This window comes from Salvia hispanica, chromosome 4 (genome assembly GCF_023119035.1).
Source record: "Salvia hispanica cultivar TCC Black 2014 chromosome 4, UniMelb_Shisp_WGS_1.0, whole genome shotgun sequence".
NCBI lineage: Eukaryota > Viridiplantae > Streptophyta > Magnoliopsida > Lamiales > Lamiaceae > Salvia > Salvia hispanica.
In genome coordinates, this window is record NC_062968.1 from 51,700,950 (window position 1) to 51,723,793 (window position 22,844).

General features: G+C 34.4%; 3 protein-coding genes across 5 annotated transcripts; all 3 read left to right on the forward strand.

Moving 5' to 3' along the window:
• Positions 1–357: 357 nt before the first annotated feature.
• Positions 358–5,953, forward strand: LOC125218540 (WD repeat-containing protein DWA2-like). The gene is made up of 14 exons (XM_048120228.1): positions 358–443; positions 526–609; positions 706–838; positions 1,386–1,497; positions 1,633–1,732; positions 2,603–2,730; positions 2,976–3,045; positions 4,038–4,126; positions 4,311–4,356; positions 4,622–4,695; positions 4,787–4,857; positions 4,939–4,997; positions 5,463–5,517; positions 5,616–5,953. Exons 1-13 carry the CDS (start codon positions 399–401, stop codon positions 5,499–5,501), a joined length of 1,050 nt encoding a protein of 349 aa, XP_047976185.1. The 5' UTR covers positions 358–398; the 3' UTR covers positions 5,502–5,517; positions 5,616–5,953.
• A 2,958-nt stretch (positions 5,954–8,911) lies between these two features.
• LOC125224523 lies at positions 8,912–13,895 on the forward strand. 3 transcript variants are annotated; one of them, XM_048127935.1, is made up of 13 exons: positions 8,912–8,998; positions 9,105–9,418; positions 10,161–10,252; positions 10,474–10,667; positions 11,708–11,747; positions 11,869–11,950; positions 12,047–12,124; positions 12,195–12,320; positions 12,422–12,442; positions 12,532–12,653; positions 13,033–13,072; positions 13,252–13,326; positions 13,467–13,895. In XM_048127935.1, exons 2-13 carry the CDS (start codon positions 9,189–9,191, stop codon positions 13,627–13,629), a joined length of 1,263 nt encoding a protein of 420 aa, XP_047983892.1. In that variant the 5' UTR covers positions 8,912–8,998; positions 9,105–9,188; the 3' UTR covers positions 13,630–13,895. The 3 variants fall into 3 exon arrangements, with proteins under 3 accessions (XP_047983892.1, XP_047983891.1, XP_047983893.1); XM_048127934.1 differs by having other exon boundaries at positions 8,952–9,418; XM_048127936.1 differs by lacking the exon at positions 12,422–12,442 and having other exon boundaries at positions 8,954–9,418.
• A 1,170-nt stretch (positions 13,896–15,065) lies between these two features.
• Positions 15,066–18,613, forward strand: LOC125218509. The gene is made up of 2 exons (XM_048120190.1): positions 15,066–15,769; positions 17,703–18,613. The coding sequence occupies exons 1-2, from the start codon at positions 15,290–15,292 to the stop codon at positions 18,477–18,479; spliced, it is 1,257 nt and encodes a 418-aa protein (XP_047976147.1). The 5' UTR covers positions 15,066–15,289; the 3' UTR covers positions 18,480–18,613.
• The last annotated feature ends 4,231 nt before the right edge of the window (positions 18,614–22,844 follow it).

The following is a 22,844-nucleotide window of genomic DNA, read 5'->3' on the forward strand; positions in this document are numbered from 1 at the left end:
ACAAATTTGAAAATCAGCTACAAAATTCATGAACTTTTGATTTATTCTCACTTGTCCCATGTTGAATCATGCAATATACTATTGTTCATATTTTCAATCAAACGATATATTTTTTGCTATAAAAATACAATTTCACAAAAATATTTTTCCATGAGATAATTAAAATAAATATAAACTTTATGATTTTTCTGGTTGATTTGTAAAAGTTTACCTTGGAGAATAAAAATGTGGAAAGCCTGATATTGGGCCTACTAGAGCCCATGACAGTTATACTAATAGTGGGCCTGGTGTTCGGCCCAGTATGACGTGGTCGAATATGATTACAATCAAAGACTTGGAACCGATTAACAAGCTGAGATATTATTTGGGAAGTAAAATTTCGAATCAATCGCGGAAAAATGCAAGGTGGATCAACCGGAATCGGCTACGGTCTCAAATACCAGGTCAATTTTGTTTGATATTTTCTTAAACTCGTAAACTCTGAGATGATGAAAATCGAATCTGAATAGAATTTGATTGCACCAGGCGAGATGCATTTCAGATGTGAAAGCGGATACAGATCATACCAGCTTCCTCACCGGCACGCTTAGCCTCAAAGAAGAAAATGAGGTCGTTTTCATTTCCAGCGGAGTAGCGATCTCTTTAATTTAGCTGTTGTAGTTGCTATTGTCGTCGCTTGATCTGAATGCGGTCCTGATTTTTCAGGTGCATTTGCTGAGGCTGTCCGACGGCGGTACAGAATTGATCTGCGAGGGTTTGTTCTCGCATCCGAATGAAATTTGGGATCTCGCTTCCTGTCCTTTCGATCAGCGGATTTTCTCCACTGTCTTCTGTTCTGGTAAATTTGCTATATGAGAAATGCATAATACTGAGAAGAATAGTTTGAGATAACCGACATAGTTTGTTGGCGAAATATGAATCTTAGAACTCCGTTTGTCACTCACTAAGTCCTGGAAGTTGCTTGAGCTTGGCTTGATAAGATGGGATATGACCTGTGAGACAGCTTGTAGTACATCACTAAGTGCACTAGTGCCGATTCAGTTGATTAATCTATTTCATTTTGATTTGGTAAATAAGCTAGCAAAGAAGTAGGAATACATATTGATGATTGCATAGATTCCTATCCGACTAGCAGCCCTCATTCTTTAGCTTGACTAAAATGGCTTACTCACAAAGTTTTAGCCAGTGTAGTTTGAGCTATTGGATGATACTCAAATAGTAGACTTTGTTATATATTTTAGTAGTTGTAAATGGATTATAGAATATCTGTTTTAACTTTTTCCTTTTTCAGTCTTGAGACTTTTTTTTGTGGTTATATAATGCAAAATTTTTTGTTTTATGCTACTGAAGTGTAATATATTGTCCTTTGTTATGCTGTTCTTAAGGGGAAACATATGGGGCAGCAGTATGGCAAATTCCTGAGTTGTATGGTCAACTGAGCTCTCCTCAACTGGAGAGTATTGCTTCTCTGGATGGGCACACTTCCAAGCTTAGATGGTGAGCTTGTTATAAATTCTGGGTTTGAGCTAAGCACGAATGAAATTAATTTTCACTTCGCAAGTAAAGTGCAACTATATAAAGAATTGTAAGCAATAGTACTTTGCTTATATGCTAATGATACTGCATATGTAGTGTACTGTGGTGGCCTACAGGAAGACATGACAAGCTGGTCAGTATTGATGAGCATAATCTCTTTCTTTGGAGCTTGGATACTTCAAAGAAGACTGCTCAGGTATAGTTCATATGCAGATACCATTTTGTTGGTTCAGAAATATGAATGTAATATTAGCACTACTTCATCTTTCGATGGATTATAAAGCTTACCATATGTAGTTGTACTCTAATGAATGGAAAAAATCTAATAAAAAAAAACTGGCCTTGCATATCACACTTCTCCATTTTAGCTACCTATCTCTCTTTATTCCAAAATATATTTAACATTTTAACTTCATGCGTCATGCTTGTTCAGCTTTATTTGAATCTGAGTGTAGATTGACACACTGTATAACTAACTACTTGTTTATTTCAGTTATCTATATCTCCTATTCTCACTTAACTGTCCTAAAAAACGGTTTGACTTCATGCATCATGCTTATTTTGACTCAGTTTGAATGTTGATATGGATATCGATAGGAAATAAACCCTGCTGCAGAGTCTGATCTGAAACTACTTGAGTATTGGATGCTACAGTATAACTGTTTCGTCAACTTGAAATGTTTTAATTTCAGTATGTTTTTCTATTTTATTGTGCTAAGTAATGTTCTCTCATCTTTTATACTATTCCAAATTTCCAATCATGTTGAATAGATTGGAGCTGCATGATGGCATGATCTAGTTTTTGTTATTCTTTTTCCACTGTTAATATATAGTTCAAATGGCATTATATAACAGGTTTTCTGGCTTTCTGCTAATTTAGTCATTCCACTTTGTATCTTATGTTCAACATTTGCAGAAATTTAGTTTATGAATAAAGGATTTTGACCCATGCAATGGCTTCATAGCTTCCAACTTCTTTAGCATATCCTTTTCTTTTCCATTCTTTTTATTGTTATATGAATTAGTTCTTTAGCTAATTCTTATTCAGATCTTGTTTGTAATCTAGGTACAATCACAAGAATCAGCAGGCATGCGTCACTACTTAACAGGCGGAGCATGGGATCCTCATGACTTTCAGATGGTTTCTTTAACATGTGATTCATCTGTCCAACTTTGGGATTTAAGGACAATGAAGTAAGTTTAAATCAAGTGTTTATGTACTTTAAATTAATAATGCTTGGCATCAATTCTTTTAAATCTTTTGTGATTGACTTAGGCCACCACATCCTTCAAAATTTGGTCTGATATTTAATAAATTTGCTGTTTAATAAATGTTCTTTCCCTTCAACATACCAAAAGTTGGTGTTGATGCTTCAGGTCTTTTAAATGAATGCATATTGCTAGACATGACAAACAGAAAATATTTTCTATGCTTGCAGGAAAACTGATTCAATTGACCGTGCGCATGTACGTAATGTTGACTATGACATGAAAAAGAGGTACATGCTTGTAAGTATGCTGCAGACTTCCTTATTGTTTTACTTTCTTGATGTTCACTATTTGTCTGTTAATGTGATGTTTCAAATTTTCTTGTCTAAAAGTTTAATCCTATCATTATACCAGTCCTTCCTTCTTTTAATTGAAAAAAAAGTGCTACTCTTTGATGAACGATGATGCTTCCTTCAAGTGATTTTATTTGAATTGCCCAATATACAACTGCTGAACCAGGCGTACTTTTTGCCATGCTCACAAATATAAGCATGCACCTGGCAGTGAAGTTGTGTATGTAGAGAGCGAGAGCGTAGTTCAGCAGTAAAAATGTCTTGAAATGATCTGCTCACAGACTTTTATATCTTTTTATTTTTATAGACTTATAGTGCTCTGTGAGACTTTTGAGAAGGGTGATACAGGCATGATCAATGATCAATAAACAACAGGGACTTACTGCCTACTTGTAGAAGTTGGTTAGAGAGGTCTGTTGGAATGAGCTAAACTAGATTCAGGACAAGCCATGCAATTAAAATATGTGTAAAAAAATTTAGTGACACAATGGTTATGAGCTCTTACTTGAAATGCTATCTACTGCATAAATATATACCTAGCCACTCTATTTTGGGTTGGATGAAAGTCGATGTCTAGTTGTTCATTAAGTCTCTTGCTCCAGTGCTTTGGTACAAGAACATAAGCCCATGGATAATAAGGCTTTGATGTAGCAATGTCAGTTGTATAACAACTGAATTATTACCAACCTCTAAGAACATAACTCCATGGATGTCCAATAGGGCTTTTGAACATCAATTTAAAGATCACATTTTACACTTGATGTGGAATTTTCCAATAACAGCAGTTGCAGTGACAAACGCAGAAAAGTTTCCTGCAACCTTGGATAGTGTATACTATTTTATGTGTTTGGAGTGACTCTTAGGATCCTATTCTACTACGAATATGCATACCCTTTTAATAATAATATGGGCTTATGATTGCTCGTCGACACTTCTCAGGTAACTGCTGAAGATGACTCAGGAATTCATATATGGGACCTTAGAAAGCTGAAATCTCCGGTTGCTGATCTTCCTGGGCATTCACACTGGTAACGTTTCTAACAGCATACTTGAGGCTAATCCTTGTCTATTATTCCTGAATGTGTACCAAATCTGTTATTGTGCATTCTTTCAGTATAGTTGTTAGGTTATCATAATCTTTTGGGCTAGATGCGTTGGTTATACTATACCAATTGAATTATCTGATGAAAGTAAGTTTGTTTATGTTGATAGGACATGGACCGTTAAATGTAATCCCACGTATGAGGACGTGATTCTGGTACTTCTCTCGCTACCTGCATCTCCTCTCCTTGTGCTTGACCTCTGGGCTCTTAACTTGTTTTATCCTAAAAACAGAATTCTAACTCAAAAAGAGAAGGAAAAAAAACGAATGGCTGGAGTAACAACTGGAAAGAAACTTGACACATTACTATTAGTACATCTCAATTTGTCTTAGCATGATGCTTTTCAATACATAATGTTGGGTACAAGTCAGAATGTTTGTAGTCAAAGAAGTTTTTCTGATCATGCACAAGCTTTTGTAGAGTGCTGGAACTGACTCAGCTGTCAATTTATGGCTAGCGTCTCCTTCAATCCATGATGACTCAGTACAAGATAGGTCTGCAGCTCACTTTAGTTGCTATAAATTTATAATTCTTTGACTGAAATTAGTGATGCATATTGATTATATTGGTTCCTCCTTTTTCTAGTTCATTGACATCACAAAATCGGACTGAGCCGTTACTGAATTCGTACAACGACTATGAGGACAGTGTTTATGGTAATAGATGCGACCTCTGATGCTCTTCAGCACTATTTCAGCTAGATTCTGAAATTAATTTAACTGCTTTACACCATTCAGGTCTTGCTTGGAGTTCTCGGGAACCATGGATATTTGCTTCATTATCTTACGATGGAAGGGTAAGTGCTCATCTTCTATGTCATGGCTAGGCCATGGGTTTTACACTCTCCATCATGTTAATTGACCACTCTAAATTAGAAATTCTGGATTCGGGTGTTGCTGGTTGCTAGAACTATCTTGATATGACTTAAACTTTGTCAGTTGTGATAAAAAATTGTAATCGTAAGCTTGTATTTGAGCTTTGAATTTGGCAATTTGCATAGGTACTTCGGAGCCAACTATTTCTGATAACTTAAACACTTTTAAACACAACAATAGTATTGAAGACCATACCAAAAGTTTTGCTAAATGTGTTTTAAAAGGGTTATTAAGATGTTAGTAGTATAAATTCATCCAAATAATTATGATTGATTTGTTTTCAAGGATTGAAATACAAGCTAGATTCACCAGGTGTCAATTGCCTTTACATTCTTCAGGATCTTGTTTTTTTGCTTGAGGTTTAATACTTCATTCTCTTTGTGCAGGTGGTTGTGGAATCAATAAAACATCACCTAACTAGATGAATAACTGATCGATGTAGTAAGTGCTAATCATTAACCCTACCGTTTCTCCTTGGTATTGCCCTTTATTATGGTTAATAATATAGTGCATGTTATATTTTTCTCTCTTGATCTTAGTTGCTGATGGAGACTTAGAACCCATTCTTGTCAATACATGCCTACGGCGTTTCAGGAAACTATGCTGCAATTCAATTCAAGACTACATTGCATGTTTTAGAATTGATCGTTTTCATCTGTGGTAAATTTACGATCCTCCCATTCAACAACTTTGACCATATCCGTCCAGTTTGTAAGATGGATTTCCATTCCAAAAATCACTTCTTGTCTGATTCATCATTTACCAGCATGTATGTTGCGCAGTAACGGGCTATTCGCTTTCTTATGCAAGTTGGAATTGGCTGTTATTAAACCTCATGTTCTATGCATTCAATCTATGGTCTAAACGTATTTGTTTTTGTTCGGTGTGAGAAAAGTTTTTGGATGACTCATGAAATTCAGTGCTTTTGTGGCTTATTTGGAATCTGATGGTCATGGAAAGAGAGAGGCAGAATCTATGAAAAATAGTTGGTGCTAGATTCTAAATGGATAAGTTGTGATTTGCAAGTAAAGTGACATTAAACTTATCCTTGTATACAGTCAGTTATTTGGTTTCCTAGTTCAACGGCACTGGTAGTGAAGGTCCACCTGGAACTCTTTTTAGCCAAGAACGCCTCGTCACATAGATTCTCTCTCCTTATCCAAGTATATTTTGCTGACTCCTCACATTTCCTGCTACTGACACGTGGATCGCAATCTCTATTGCTTATATTCAACATCTTCGTAAATGAGAGTAAATCAAGAGATCCATCATCTATCCACATAGCAAAATCTTATTCTAATGTTTCTTGACCCACAAAAAATATAGCACAATTATCACGATGGTGAAACATAATTTTGCTTAAATTTTTTTTTCTCATATATATGCATATTATTTCATAGTTTTATGTTTAACTTTTTTTTATAATTATTTTCAGATTTTAATATTTACTAAAATGTTAAATTAAATCATAAACCTAATATCACAATTTCTCTAAAAATAAGTGAGAAATGGTAATATTGTAAAAATATTTTAACATTAAGTGTGATAATTAATCTATTATTATCATTGATATATTTGAAATATTCAGATTTATTCTAATTATTATTTGATGTTTTCGAATGTGCATGCCATCGCATTCTATTTTGTGTTTAAACATTAAAACACATCCTATTTGCCAAATAATAGTAGTAGTAGTAGTAGTTATGCTCTTAATCTACCTAAAGCACGTCTATTAATTATTTTCTTGAAATTCACGAGCAATGGTCTCATTGCCACTTAAGAAATATTGAAACTTCATTTGTCAAGACTAAGACATCCATCGATGGTACTATCCTAGTGACTATCATGTGAAACCATCTATTTAAAAGTTCTGTATTTCATATCCAAGTAAATATACAATCCCCAAAAGCTTCGCTAAGGATGATTGAGTCTCTAGTACTCAATTACACACCTAATTCTATTGTAAGTAAAAACAAAAAATATTCGTATAGTCAGACATTTTTTGTTAATCCAACTCTATCAATTTTTATCAACTAAATGCAAGGCATAACTGACTATGATTTTTACTGGTTTGCTTATTTGCGAAAGTGATGGAAATGCCAAGGGATATAAATGCAACAACTTACCCCATGTATATGTCTATGTGTTTTCTCGCATTGGATTTCCATATAATAGTATAACAATTACTATAAAGAATCTGTATAGTCAACATGCCCAATTTGTACATATCAAATTTGTATAAACCATACGGGGGAGGATCCCCTACTGTGCTTCAAAACACAGCACAAAATGTTGTGGTGCAAAACGCAGGGATTTAGGAACAAACGCAGAAATTTAATCAATCTCTCTCTTTCTGTTTTTTTCAATATTTTCCCATTCTTGTTTTTATATTTTTAAGCACTACTGTATAATTAATTTGCAATAATATATTATTTACTGTATACCTTTGTACGTAGTTAATTATTTTATATGCTTTCATCAACATTAAGTTGGGGCATACATCTATCATTAATTAAGTTTGAATTAGTAATACTCTAAATATATTAGTACTATCATTCTTTAACTCAAAAATATGCCATCCTTAAAGTTTTTTTCTTTCGTAGTTAATTATTTACTATATGATTGATGATTTCAGTTACATTAAATTAGAGTATATATTTATCATTCATATTAAATGTGATGGAGTATTAGTTGTATAGTGACTATAGTCATCATTCTTGATATATAATTAACTCAAATATATGACATCTTTTCATTTTTTTGGTAGTTAATTTTAGTTATCATTCTTGAAATAAAATAATTAGCTCAAAAATATATTTTATTTACATATTTTCTTTCATAGTTAAGTAGTACTAGTATCTTATATAATGATGATTTCATCCATATTTAATTATTTTATGCTGATGATTTTGTTTCAGGACAGATAATATAAGAATATGAAAAACAAGAATAAAATATTGAAAAAAAACAGTAAGAGGGAGATTGATTAGATTTCTGCCGTTTTGCTCCTAAATGCCTGCGTTTTGCACCACAGCATTTTGTGCTGTGTTTTGAAGCACAGTAGGGATCCTTTTCCAAAACATATACGTTCAAAACGCCGAAATCAGAAAATGATCTCAGAATGTCTTGAAATTCGCACAACGAAATTTAGCCATTTAAGAGGCGAAATCATCATTTTATCAATTGTGTTTGTACTATATACTGATTATAATGTGTCATAATATTGATTCATCTTATTATATTCCTCCCTCCGTCCCAACTAAGGTAGAGACAAATCTTTTGGACATGGAGATTATGAAATTGTGTTGAAAAGTACAAGATATGAATAAAGTAAGAAATATAAAGAAAGAGTAAAGTAAATGGAGGAATAAAGTAAAAGTGATTGAATGTTTTGCTTTTTTGTTAAAATGGAAAATGACCCAACTTAGTTGGGATGTCCAAAAGAGATATACGACTCCATCAGTATATTTCAAATTTCCAATCACCTATTCTTTCTTTTTCTTCGGTAAATTGTTTTCTTACTGATAAAATAACACTATTTTTTATCAACAATATTTCAAATTTCGAATCACTTCTGCTTTCTTTTTCTTCTTATCTCACTTTATTAATTGTGTGGTATATCCACGTCATCCTAAAATGTCTGGATAATATTTATTTTGGGCAATTTACAAAAAGAAAGTGCTGTGGGAGGGGAGAGTGAATGCCAAGTAGCATCATCCTACAAAAGATAACGACTGTAAATAGTACACGTGGCAGAATGAAAATTGCATATGGATTGAGAATGAGGAAGGGGTGGGGCCCGCTCACACACCATGGGGCCTCTCTTCTTCTGAGGGTTTAAACTTTAAAGCCTCCCCACCACCACCGGGATTTGCAGCACCACCAATTCTCATCGCCACCTATAAAACTCTATGCATACAATGTGATCACTCAATCTCCTCCGTTTATCCTCTCTCCTAAACTGCTTCACGCTCGAATTTATTGTCAATTAAGTACTAATAAAACCAGAGGTTTTTTTTTCTGGTTAGGGTTTTTTAATCTCATTACACTCGATCGACTGCCGGCATTTCCTCTCATAATGATGGCATTGATGTGAGACGATTGAGTAGGAAATGGCGGCAGCGAGAGGGTTTACCACGCCGCCGTTTGGTGTGATGCGGAGAGCCGATGTTGAGGTTCTGAGCTGGCAGAATGGACTGACTTTGGATGTTCGCCGGAAGAAGCGGCGGTTGTTCGCCATCAAGTGCTGCTGCTCCGGTCGGAATAATGACAAGTGTCTCGACCCCAATACGAGACCGCATTATCGAGCCCGGGCCCCTGCTATGCCCTTTACATCTTCTAAGTAAGTCTTATCAAATTGATTGCAGCTGCTACGTCTTTGATTTTCAGTTCAAATAGTGAGACGATTTTTGGTTTCGAGTGAGTACCTTTCATTTCAGCAGAAAGTTAGGAAGGATATTTTACTAGATAGCCTTTTTGAGTTGGAGTATTTGATGTCCCTATTCTGTTTGAGACCAATATTAATTAATGTGCACATGGCCTATGAGTATTTTAAAATTATACTGCACTGTTGTTTTTTAATTAATCAGATTAAAGAGGTTTGAAACTTTGATCGGAAAGCAATAGATTAATCTGTTTCATCTGGTCTAGCCAACAAACAAAAGTGATAGCTAATTAGAAAGTGTTTGAATTATAAGCTTGTTTTGTAAATGGAGATCGCAAGCCTTTATTTCTTGGGGCGATGAGCCCCGGAACACGCTGGCTGAGTTTTAAAAAGGTTTTGCATCATCATGCTTTAGAAATGGAGAAATGAATGTGTGACAGTAATACATTGATATGAGTAGTTTATATTACATACAAAAAATGACAGCAATTAGCTGATGTGGGCGGGCTGTTTAGGGAGAGTGAGAAATCGAATCACATTAGGCCTGTATTCTTGTTGCAACTGAGTTTCTGCAGGATTGGGGTTTTGTGAAATGCAACTAGTTTCTCGAATAGGGAAAGAGAAAACTCATATCACTAGACTATATCAATAATTTGTTTCAATTTATCTTGCGACTTGGAAACTATTCTTGCTATTGCAGATACAAATTTTTTTCCAAACAATATAAGTTCTTCTCCCGCTGCACCCCAAAAAATTCAGGTCCTCAGTTTCGAGATTCTCCGCCTAAAAGAGGTATTGCATATTTAGTTTCAGTTCTAGCTAATCTCATTATTTAGATAATAGTATCACATTCTTGAACTTTTTGATTATGTTGTTGTCTCATTTCTTTAGTCCAAATTCATCAATAGGTGAACAGGCTTATTAAAAAGTGCTAGTCTGTAGCTAGTAAATATAAACGGAACGCTCAAGTTCTTAGACATATCTAAAAAATTTGAAACTCCTTTTCTCTTTAGATACTGGTATTGCCAACGAGAAAGATTGGGGCATCAATTTGCTACATGATAGTGCCAACGAATCTGGCACTAATGAAGATGGCAGTACCTGGTACCGTGAAAGTGGGGAAGATCTTGGAGATAATGGTTACAGATGTAGATGGAGTAGAATGGGTGGACAGAGTGCTGACACCACTTGTGAATGGAAAGAAACGGTATGCACATATGTTCGTTTTCCTTCCTTTTTTGTCATATTGTATTATGACAACCATCTGATGGTAGAGATATTTGATTTAACCCACAAAAGAACCAGTGTCCACCATTGCTTTATGCTAGGATTTTCTTTTACCATTTATCTGATGACATGGTGAAAAGATTGTATATTGATTTGTGAGAATGATGTTTTTTTTTTTTTTTTTTTTTTTCGTGTTCTCTTTTTTCCTTTTTCAAACTAAGGATGGTTCTTCTATTCAAATCCCACATTAAGCGTGCTATGTTTGTTAATAAGGATGTGTATTTATTTCAAATTAGGTATAGCATAATTTGTTTGTGGATGGAAGCTTTGGGCATTTTAATTTTTATAGTGTTTTTGTACTTTGGTCAGCTGGAATATATTGGAAGATGCTTACATATTGAGCCCTTAGAGAATTTGAAGGTCAAAATGATAGTCAGTTGTGTAATTGATGTTTGGACAACAAAATTGGCAGTGGTCTGACATCATAGTTGAAGGAAGTGTTTATTTAACATTTCTTGATGTGAACCTTCAAGTGATCAAATCAACTATCGGAAACTGAGACTGTCAGAGTTACACATGTAATTCTCTACTAATCAGCCAAAAAGATATATGCATTACCATCTCAAGACGCATTTTCTGACTGAGTAACATTTAAATTGTGTTGCTATCAGATATGGGTGTATAGTATTTGGGTGTTTAGGGTTTTGAATGTTAGTGCTTGTATTTATCTTTATTGTAAGATTATTCATTCTTGTCTGAGGTGAGGTACTTCTTTGACTGGCTACCTTTTATGGGATGGGGAAGGGGATTAGAAACTGTTGCCTCTATCTAGAGAAAATGTTATATTGCATACAAGCTTTGGATAGGGTGATTGACATGACACAGCTAAAGACTTAGCAGCCTTTAACTAAACCATTAAGGTTTTTATGCGTAGTAGTTGTATTTACTATGTTTCATAACCTTATTTAAGTATCATCCTAGGTGGATGCATTTAATTGGATTTGTTCATCTCCTTGACAGTGGTGGGAGAAAAGTGATTGGACTGGATACAAAGAACTAGGTACTCTGACCCAGTTATGCATGTGATCTCATTCCTCTTATAGATACTTATTAGCATTAATTTTCATGATGGTGTTAATTCTTCTCCAATTGCTTATTTGTAAGCTTTCTTTGAATGTTAGGCGTTGAGAAGTCTGGAAGGAATGCTGAAGGGGACTCGTGGTGGGAAACATGGAGAGAAGTTCTACACCAAGATGAATGGAGGTATCGGTTTTTGATTTGCATTACTATTATCTTGCAATCTCTTATGTTGCTTAAAACTGTGGAATAGTTGTTCCCGATCTCAAATTTACTTTGCAGTAATCTAGCTAGGATAGAAAGAAGTGCACAAAAACAAGCAAAATCGGGAACAGAAAAGGCTGGGTGGTACGAAAATTGGTAAGACTTGTCGAAACATTTGACAACTACCTAAAATCTGAGGTATATAAATAAATTAACTGTTATGCAGGTGGGAAAAATATGATGCCAAAGGGTGGACTGAGAAAGGGGCACATAAATATGGTAGACTGAATGAACAATCTTGGTGGGAGAAGTGGGGAGAACATTATGACGGAAGAGGTTCAATTTTGAAATGGTATTCGTCTATCTTCTCTTCTTGATGCTGATCACTATGTATTGGTTTTCTTGCTCTATACATGTTGAAGTTTGTTTTGACAGAATGAAATTTCATTCTAGGTTTTCATTTGACACCAAAGGGTCAGAAACTAAACATCAATACTAAAATAATTTTGTATTGTACTCACGAATTTCTCGATCCTTATTATCTTATAAATATCTCTTTCTAGGACTGATAAGTGGGCTGAGACAGAAATTGGAACAAAATGGGGAGATAAGTGGGAAGAAAAGTTTTTTGCTGGTATTGGATCGCGTCAAGGCGAGACTTGGCATGTATCTCCCACTAGTGATAGTAAGTTGTTAATTTGCTTTTGTACAATATGATGAGTTCCTCATAACCATTGCCAAGTAATAGTCAAACTTTCTCAAATATGGTTACTCTCATTTATGAATTATGTTTAAAAAGTCTACTTGTATAACAAACAATAATCCATTAAATCCTAAGTCTTTATATAATATATTTATGTTCTACTCAGAAATATTGAATATATCAATCGAATAAATCAATTACTCATGGTTATGAGTCTGAATCAACTGCATTTTGGTTGATTGAAACAGTGAAAATTAATTTCCATTTATGAGTAGATATTGTCAAATTTGTGTTTATTTGACAATTTTAGCTTTCATAGTATTTTTGTTAACTTGTAATTTCATTCCTCATCAAACAATAGGATGGTCAAGAACATGGGGAGAAGAGCACTTCGGAAATGGGTACGTGACACAGATTTCACATTTTATAGCTCACCCCTTTCGTTGTTCTGATATGCTTCGCTTGTGCATTCTGTTTTTGCATATCTAGACTTAACTATTAATGGCTTAATATCACTAGAAAACGTTTTTATCTCTCTTAGCGTTTTTTGAAGTGTAATATGGTTTATATTGTATGGCAGGAAGGTGCACAAATACGGCAAGAGTACGACTGGGGAGAGCTGGGATATTGTTGTAGATGAAGAAACATACTACGAGTAAGCTATATTTATTTAATGTATTGAGCTCAGTGTCAGTGTTTGTTATAAAGAAACATACTATGATCTGTTATGTGTATTGAGCTATTTTTTCTTGTAAAATCGACCTCAAACATCTGCGTTTCTCTCTGAAATTGAAGGGCTGATCCACATTACGGATGGGCTGACGTTGTCGGTGATTCCACTCAGCTACTATCCATACAGCCTCGAGAACGGCCTCGTGGAGTCTTTCCAACTCTCGACTTTGGCTCATCCCCGCTACCTCCTGCAGAGAATGCTGACACCTCCAGTGATCCAGAATGATGGTATGAATCATCTGTACTTGCCAGAGAGGTCCAGTAAAAGAGGAAGCTGCTCCATTTATTCTTCATTTCATTCATTCTTTTAGCATTCAATGTAAGCTCAACAATGTAGCCATCTGGTTGGACATTTTCAAATACTATGTGAAGGTGGATTGTATTGCAGTTGAACTAGTCTTATGGTTGTTGTGGTGGTGGTGCATTGCGACCGAGACAAAATGTGGATCTTACTATCCACTAAAACTCCTTTAATTACAGTTTTTTTTTTCACTTTCGTGCATTACTAATTTTGTAATCAAATAAATTCATGTTTTTAACTCTATTTTTAGGGGAAATAGGGTCAAATGGATTATATTTTCTTTCATTACCTAATTGTGCTGAAAAGTACATCCTCTCAAAATAAATGTTGTGTTGACAAGTGCATGTCTACTCTAGATGATATGATTCATGTCAACTTGTTACGCAAGGTGAAAATAATAAATTAACATTAATTGAAAATAAGTAAACTATAGACTGAACGCATGCAATTGAGAGTGACTTATTGATAATATATGCATTATATATGCATTACAATATTAGTATTAAATATAGTAATGATATGACCTTAAAATTTAAATTGTGTTATTGCATGCAGCTGATAGTGACTTATTGAATAAAGGATAATACTAATAATAATAATAATGTTGAATTTGAGAAACGAATTCTATTTCGAAAAGGTTATAGAGAGCTGGGCCATGCCAGGCTGAGTTGCTGCAGGCTGAAGTGATTCATTTCCTATAACAATGACAAGGAAAGCAGGAAATTTTTTTAAAAAATGCAATTAAATATGTATTTCTTTAACAGCCTGCAATGCCTAACAAGGCAGTGAATAATTATAACAAAGACAAAATAGCTAATTATCAAATTAAATTAATATCAGATCCACGTGCTTCTCATTTAACAACTCACGAGACATAAATTCTTCTCCATTAATTCCCAGAATAATTACTCTATTATTCTCTCATCAAAATGAAATATATTGTGATTTGTGCATATAATAATTATTTATTCCATGCAGTTAGACTTGAGAGAGTTTATTCACACTATTTTGCCCCAATTAGGTACACAATTAAAAATGTTTGCCATTCTATAATAAAATATCAGTATTTTGCCAAAAAAAGAAATAAAGCAAGTAGCTATAAATCTTAATTTCCTGAAATACATATATTTTCCGAGCTACAATCAATTATGACAAATACATAAAAATAGTGTATATCGATTATGTTTTGAATTGATTAAAATTGAGTCAACACAAGAGGTTGAAAACATTTGACAACCTAATATAATATAAATTTATTGAAGAATAAACCTCGATTTACATAAAAATCACGCAATCCCTCTCCTTTTCCGGACCCATCACTTTCTCTCTCTTCATCATTATAAAACCCATATTCCAAACCTGAAAGCTTAAAACTTTCATAAACATCATCAATTCAAATCTCCCAACCAATTCCACTCGCATTCTTCTTCACATCCAAATCCTTCCAAAATTCAAACTTGTTCATCTATTTACCGGAGTTGCAGTTTCTCCACCTAAAACTCTCTCCGTTTCACTCTCATGGGAAGAAGCGCAAACACAAACAAGGCGACAAAAGCAAAGAGATAAACCACACTTTTCCGTCCAAATGAAAAGTCCGGCAAAGAGCCTCACGCAGCTCCCGAAGCGGGCCTTGGATCTCGACTGGCGCCTCGTGCTCCTCCTCATCTCCTCCGTCACCTTTTTCACCTACATTTCCATCTCCTCCTCCTCCGCCGCCGCCGTCCTCATCTCCCTCCCCAAAGCCGCCTCTTTCAAATCCATACTCCACCCTCCCAATCACCGCCCCGCCCGCCCGCTCAACGGCTCCAGAATTGCGGTTTGTCTGGTGGGCGGGGCGCGGCGCTTCGAGCTCACCGGCCCCTCCATCGTCGAGAGGATCCTCCGCGTTTACGAGAATTCGGATCTCTTCCTCCACTGCCCGCTCGATTCGAACTCGTACAAGCTGCAGTTGCTGAGCGACGCGCCGAGAATTGCGAGCGTGAGGATATTCAAGCCCCAGCCGGTTCCCGAGACCGAATCGCAGCTCCGAGTGCTCACGCCTAGCAACTCGCCCAACGGTATACAGGTATAAAAATGCTATCTCGCTTCATTAAACAACACCAATTGCTGTAGCGTAATTTGCGATGCACGATTAATCTGTTTTTGATTGTTTCTTAAAAAGTGATTTTATGTTTAATTTCGATAATCGATCTCGATTTCACAGTTCCTGGTTGCGCTTTCGTGTTGGAATTGTGTTATTGGTTGAAGGAGAACGGGTGTTTGAGTTGAGTTGTTTGGTTTGTTTGTTGTATCTGTCGCCTAAATTTGGGAGTAAGGAATGAAAAGCTTACGATGTTGGCTATGATTTTACTTCCTCGTCTCTAACTTTTGTTTGATTTTGGCTCTTTTTTGTCTTCATCCATTTGCAGTTTTTGGCTCTAAGAAAAGTAGTAGGCCTTGATTATTTCGTCATATTTGTGTTGCCATTCTTGAAAATTCGTTGCTGGTTCAATTTCTGCAGCAATATTTGAAATTTTGAATGAATCAACTACTAGATGGAGATTGGTTTGACTTCATTCTTGAATCTTGACTAGTATACATCTGAATAAACATGTCTGTTAATTGACTAGTTCGCTGTTCTTCCCCTAAATAATTGGAACCACACACTCTTTGAAGGCATTCATGGTTGGCTACTTGGTATTCCACCTGATTATAGATTATGTTTGAGGTGGGAAGTCGGCTGTGGTGTTTGATTTTGGAAGTAATTGCAGAGTGTTAACCTGATGTCTTAAGGTCGTTGTGTATATTGAAGCTGTGCATATTCTCGGCGTATAATGAGCTTTAGTTTCTCTATTCAGTTGGAAGTATAAAATTTGTGAGCTAACTACTAATGAAACATGCTTCCGGCACCCCTGTTTCTGTTGTAAGAAAATGGGATTGCAGAACACGAGGAGGATGTGACACATGTTGAAGTACAGACCTTTAAGCAGTTTTTATATGACTCACCTACACTCAGCTTCAGCCATATTGTTTATAATCTTGAACTAGAAACACGACATCAAGATGAATGAGGTTTGCTTTATTAATCGGGCTGTAGGCAGATGTTTCATGTAGCAAAGCTTGTGAATTTGGATGTCTTCTGACTTCAAGTTAAAATCTTTTTTGCTTGGTTGTAGTGAAGAAATTTTGCCTCATATGGTTATATTTTGTTTCTGGACTAATACATCACTGGTCTTGGGTAAAACTGAACCATCTTTGGACTTTCAGTACTTGTGTTTATCTATTAGAGTACTCCACTATTTGAACTACAACCTGATTTTTTGGGTGGCTAGAGAAACTTAGGAACCGACATGTGTTAGGTTTGACTTGTTATAATACATTCACTGTTGAGGCCCGAGCGCTTAGCCGAAATCACCCGACTCTACTAATAGGCCGTTGCTACGTGATTTGGTCTTATTTTAGGTTAGAATAGGACTTTAATATCACTGGTACTTATCACCAATTGATAGAGTAGTCCCATGCTACTAAATATAGACTATAGTCTATAATCGCCTATCAATTAGTATAAAGTGGGCTCTAATTAATTTGGGACAGTGATTGTTCTTCCACATTAAGTATAAAACTCAATTAGATGTAAATTTGGTTGCAGCTGGGACAACTCTATAATTTGCCTACTTTATTTTAGAGTGAAAATGTGAATAATGAAAGTAGGTGAGAGATAGGTTGTTGGCTTGTTAAGTTCATGTTTTTTAGGTGTGTGATGTGAACTGCTTCTTTATCTTAATTGCTGCTAATATTCTATAATCTGCATGATTCTAGAAAAATTTTCCCCATCAAGTATAATCTGCCAAACAAGGCATATATTTGGATTGTTAAAATAATGTTTCTAAATTGTAGATTATTGAGTGAAATATAATTAATATATGTGTCATACGTTTCATATTTAAATTATAAAATACAATGATAAATCATGGTAAAATGGTCATTTGATCTAACCACCCCTGATTTTCTTCTTGCAGGGCTTGTTGCAATATTTCCAACTGGTAGAAGGGTGTTTACCAATGATCAAAGCTCATCAAGAAAAGAACAACTTCACCTACGATTGGATTATCCGAACCCGGGTAGACGGGTACTGGTCTGACCCGTTAGGGCCGGAGAACTTCATCCCGGGAAAGTACGTTGTACCCCCCGGTTCCTCCTATGGTGGCCTCAATGACCGTTTTGGCGTAGGCGACTACAACAGCTCGGTTGTAGCACTATCAAGACTCTCCTTGATCTCTCAGCTCGACTCAGCCGGTCTGACCCAACTCAACTCGGAGACTGCCTTCAAGGCCCAACTCTCGACCCAGAATGTCCGATACACCACCAAACGCCTCCCGTTTTGTGTGGTATCGGATCGCCAGTATCCCTATCCTCTTGGCCGCAACGGAGTGCCTGTGGCGGCCTTGTCGAGCCGAGGCCCACTTAGCGGTGCAAAATGTAGGCCCTGCAAGCCCGTATGCAGTGGGCCTTGTGTCGGGCCGATGATGAGCGGGCTTTATAGATCGTGGAGCTGGACTGAGTGGGCTAATAACACACTTGAGCTATGTGATGCACATGGTGAGTGGGAAGAAGGGTGGGAGACTCTTTTTGATAATTCAGCTGGAAAAAAGCTTGCTTTGGCTAGGAAGAGAATATGGGCTTTGAATATGGACAAGTGTGTTGATGGATTTGAGAAATTCAAGAAGCGAGCGGCCCATTGGGTTGGGCCGAGTGCTGCTGAAATTTGCGGGCTGGGCTTGAAAAATCCTGCTTAAATTAGTAAAGAATGTTTTTGCAAAGGATTTTTTTTGTAGGATAGGGAATACATATCTATATACCTCATGATATATTATAAAATTTACTATATTATGTTTGTATAACCAAAATAATAAAAATGAGTATTTTGAGATCTTCTTTCGTCTATAACGTTGCAGCATTGGTGGATATTACAAAAATTGATTGATTTTATGTTATACGAAACGTACTTGCATTTATATTAATAATTTGCTTATTTGAGAAACACTTTACTGCATTGAAGATAATTATATCCAAGAAGACTATAAAAGCTTAGACCTTTATTTAACATTTATTAAAACTGGGCTGTGGGAAGAGTTTTGTGGGACGGTTGGAATATATAATTTAAATGCACTTACTTTTCCTTAATACATCTAATATGGGTGTAAAATTAAAATTGATCACATTGAAAAGGGAATAATATTGAGTGGGACACAACCCTGACTATACTATAATAACTGTACTAACATTAGTAAGTGAATCGTGTCAAATACGGAGTATTAAAATTTGTGTTTTAATCTCTATTTTTATTTAAAAATGTAAAAGGTGGGATTAAATAATGTTTACTTTGTTTGGTACTTTAGCTTAATATTTTCTAGTACTACATTTAAAAAATTAAAAATACCATTTGTCCCTTAGTTATTCGAAATTTCAGCTTATTGGTTAGAGAAGAAATGAAGATTAGACATACTTAAAATAAATTTGGACTTGAGTGGCTTTTGCTGCCACCAAAAGAAAAGGAGACAAGAAAAACGTGAGGTATATATATCGATATTCTTTTCTTCTCTACACATTCAATTCATCTTTGCCTATCAATTATAACAAACGTGGCATTATTCATGTGACATTGATTGCATGTTCAATGTCACCAACAAAGTATACTAACTGCTTATGCAGATTAATTAGTTAATTAAAAAAGTTGATAGCGAAAGAATTTATCCTTGTGCCAAATTCCTAGTAAGTTCAAAAGCTAAGTATTTGTTGCAATTCGATCTACAAATAATTTGTATGCGCAGAAAATGAAGAACAAAACAAATTGTTATCTTATGAATAGAATAATTGTTTTTTTCGTACAATATGAATATGAAGCACATGAATAACCAATGATATCATTACCATATATTATGCTAGATATGAAAATTTGATACGCATAAATATACTTAATTCGTTCCAAGTTGAGTATGCATTTCTTTTTAAATTGTTCCTTTACAATTGAATGATTTTTCTTTATGATAAAATTTACATATTTAATTTTTCTTATTTTTTTCAATTACTTATTTTATTTTCTCGTATACTTAATCCTCCTTAATCTTATCTGTTTATTTTATCTAGTATTTATTTCTTAATCCATGTGTTGAAACTTGAAAGACCTCAAACGCAGTGTGATACAATACATCATAAAATTATTTTTGTTTTGATGAAAATGTACAACCAATACTAAAATAATTTTCATCCCGCAATTTGAGGAATACAAGTTCCCATTTCACGACTCTAAAATAAACCTATCAGAGAATTTAGCATTTCGTCATATATCTTAATTTGGTAATAGTAATAGAATTGTTCACATTTCTGAGGGTTAAGAAATCAGAAAATAAAAATTTGAACATGCTTATTTTATGTTAATTAAAATGTTAGTTTATGTTGGCAACTTTATAAGCATGTGCTACAAATTAATGACTGGAAATATTGATAGTATCGTAGTATTATACTTTTGTCCAAAGACTTAGCTTGACTTGAGTCCGGCTCTTGCCTCCACCCAAAGACCAGCAAATAATGTTATTCTCTTATCTACACATTCATTCATCTTTCTTCACCAATTATAATAGTAATAAATGTCGCAATATTCATGTGACATCTATGCATGTTCAATGTCACCAGATAACTAACGAATTACACAATCATGCCTACGTGGATTGGTTGATTAAAACTTCGACATAACAGAATCTATCCTTGTGCTAACTTCCTAATACGTTAGTAATTCATTAAAAATGTTCAAATTTAATTACGTTTTGATTTGGTAGCTGCAGAAAATTAGGAACAAAACGAACTGTCGTGTCATGTAGTTGTCTGACTAATCATTTAATCGCCTACTTCATAGTGCACAATGTGTTTCTAATATGACAAAGACTGAGTTATAAAAATATGAATTACTATTAGTATTAAGATAAAAGCCACTTAATATTCCAATATATCTTTATGACATCATTGGTATATTAACTATTAACATAAGTATATATTCTCTCATCAAGGTTTGGATCCAGTGTCAATATTTTCACAGGGTGTGCTCTAATTACAAAATGCGGTCGATACTACTTGCATGGCACTTACGAACCTTGCCATGGCATACATGTAAATTTTTAAAAAAGAGAGAAAAATAAAAATATTTATATATAAAATAGCAACCATTTTCTGAAATAACCATTGGTTTGCGAGCAAATAGTACTCGCAAAAGACTATTGTCGCATTGACTTCCATTTCGAGCACCCATTTGCCGGCAACTTTGGTATAGTACTTAGTAAATATTCTTCTCCACACAACATCTTAATAGGTTGGCCACAAATATAATCAACGTGCAATAATTGATGCATTCACTAACAAACTATCTAAACCATACAATTTTGGCTACGTGGATTAATTAATTAATGAAATATGTTCATCGCAAAAGAATCTATGCATCATTCTTCTAACTACTAAGTTCCCTAATCAGTTTACTTTTTAGAAAAAATATTTCAAATGTCACGTTCTGATTGTAATTGGAATTAGAAATAATAGGAGAGATGGGTCGAGTCAATAATGAGAACTCTCTCCCATGGTTGGTGGTTGGCAATATAGCATGCATTTTTCAGATAATAATTTTGGAGTAGAGATGTTAGAATTTAATTACTTAGGCAATGAAAATTCAAAACAGCTGGAGGAATGCTGTGACTAATTGAAGATTTTGTCATAGAGATGGCTAGCCATACATTGTCCACTAAAGATAAGTGAGGGTCAACTTTATGGCTTATCAATCACAATATATTCCACCATATATTTAAGAGGATTAGTTATATTTTATGATTGATCAACCTCTCAAATTAGTTGAAATAATAGTCTGATTTTTAACTAGTCTGATGAAAAGTTTTTCCTTCAATTAAGATGTGCTTGTATGTGGTATATGAGTTGTAACTTAATGAAAATTTGTAGAAAATTATGACAACGATAGTTAATTATGATTTGCACTTTTTTTTCCTTGTTTAGCTTGTTCTTCTGTGTATATATATATATAAAAAATGTCTCATTTGAGAATTTGTTCAATTTTCAATTAATATAAGCCATTGTTTTATTGTGGACATATCGAACACTATATTCTTCTTTTTTTTAGTCCTCAAACACTATACATTATTTTAATTGTTCACATATTGTCCGTGTTAGCTTTTATTTCATGGTCAATATATATCTTAGTGATAAAAATTTTTATATTCGAACATGCCTTTCCTCTTTTAGGTGATGAAAATCATATCTAAAATAAAGACAATCATAGAACTTAATTATTAATTTCCTCAAACATAATTAGAAATATATAATATAATTTGATTTAGGGGAGTGATGAATTGCTAACTAATTAGCAATCCCAAACTAAGACTAAATCTTAGCCATTAGATTAGAAGATCTAGTGGTTGAAATAATGCATATGGATTATATTTTTAATTAAGAAAATTAATAAATAAAATTAGAGGGTATTAATGTCAATTCTCTCTCATTAAAATCATCTTAAAACCTTAAATTTACGTATCTCTCTCGATTTAAATTATTTTTTCGCAAAAAATATATCAAATTAAAGATAATTTTATAAGGCACTTGATATATATAAATATATCATCGACTACTTTACGTCATCTTAATATAATTATTATGCAGTTTGAAGTTCTATGGACTCAAAACAAACACTTTTCAGCATCAAGTTATAATTAATTGTTGAATTATTCCTTTTGAGTTTATTGGTGTGTTCATGAATCATGCATGCACATATAAACGCTGTACTTTTTATTCTTTAAATGTGGAATAGGGACATTAATACTTAAATAATTCCACATCATCTACGGCCTAAATAATTGACTCTCTCGTTATAACAACTTTTAATATTTAATATGAAGAAGTTATTAATGTCGAATTATTGATTTTTGTTGGTGCATGTGTAGTACTACAATTTTTTCGATCTTTGATAGTCTGAAATCAATGAATCGGTATTGAATTCATTATTTAACCACTAAACAAATCGGAGTTGTCATGAATATAGTTGTAATTATGCTATTCACGAATAATTCATTTGATATTCAGTTTGGCCCTTGACAAATAGAAAATCTACC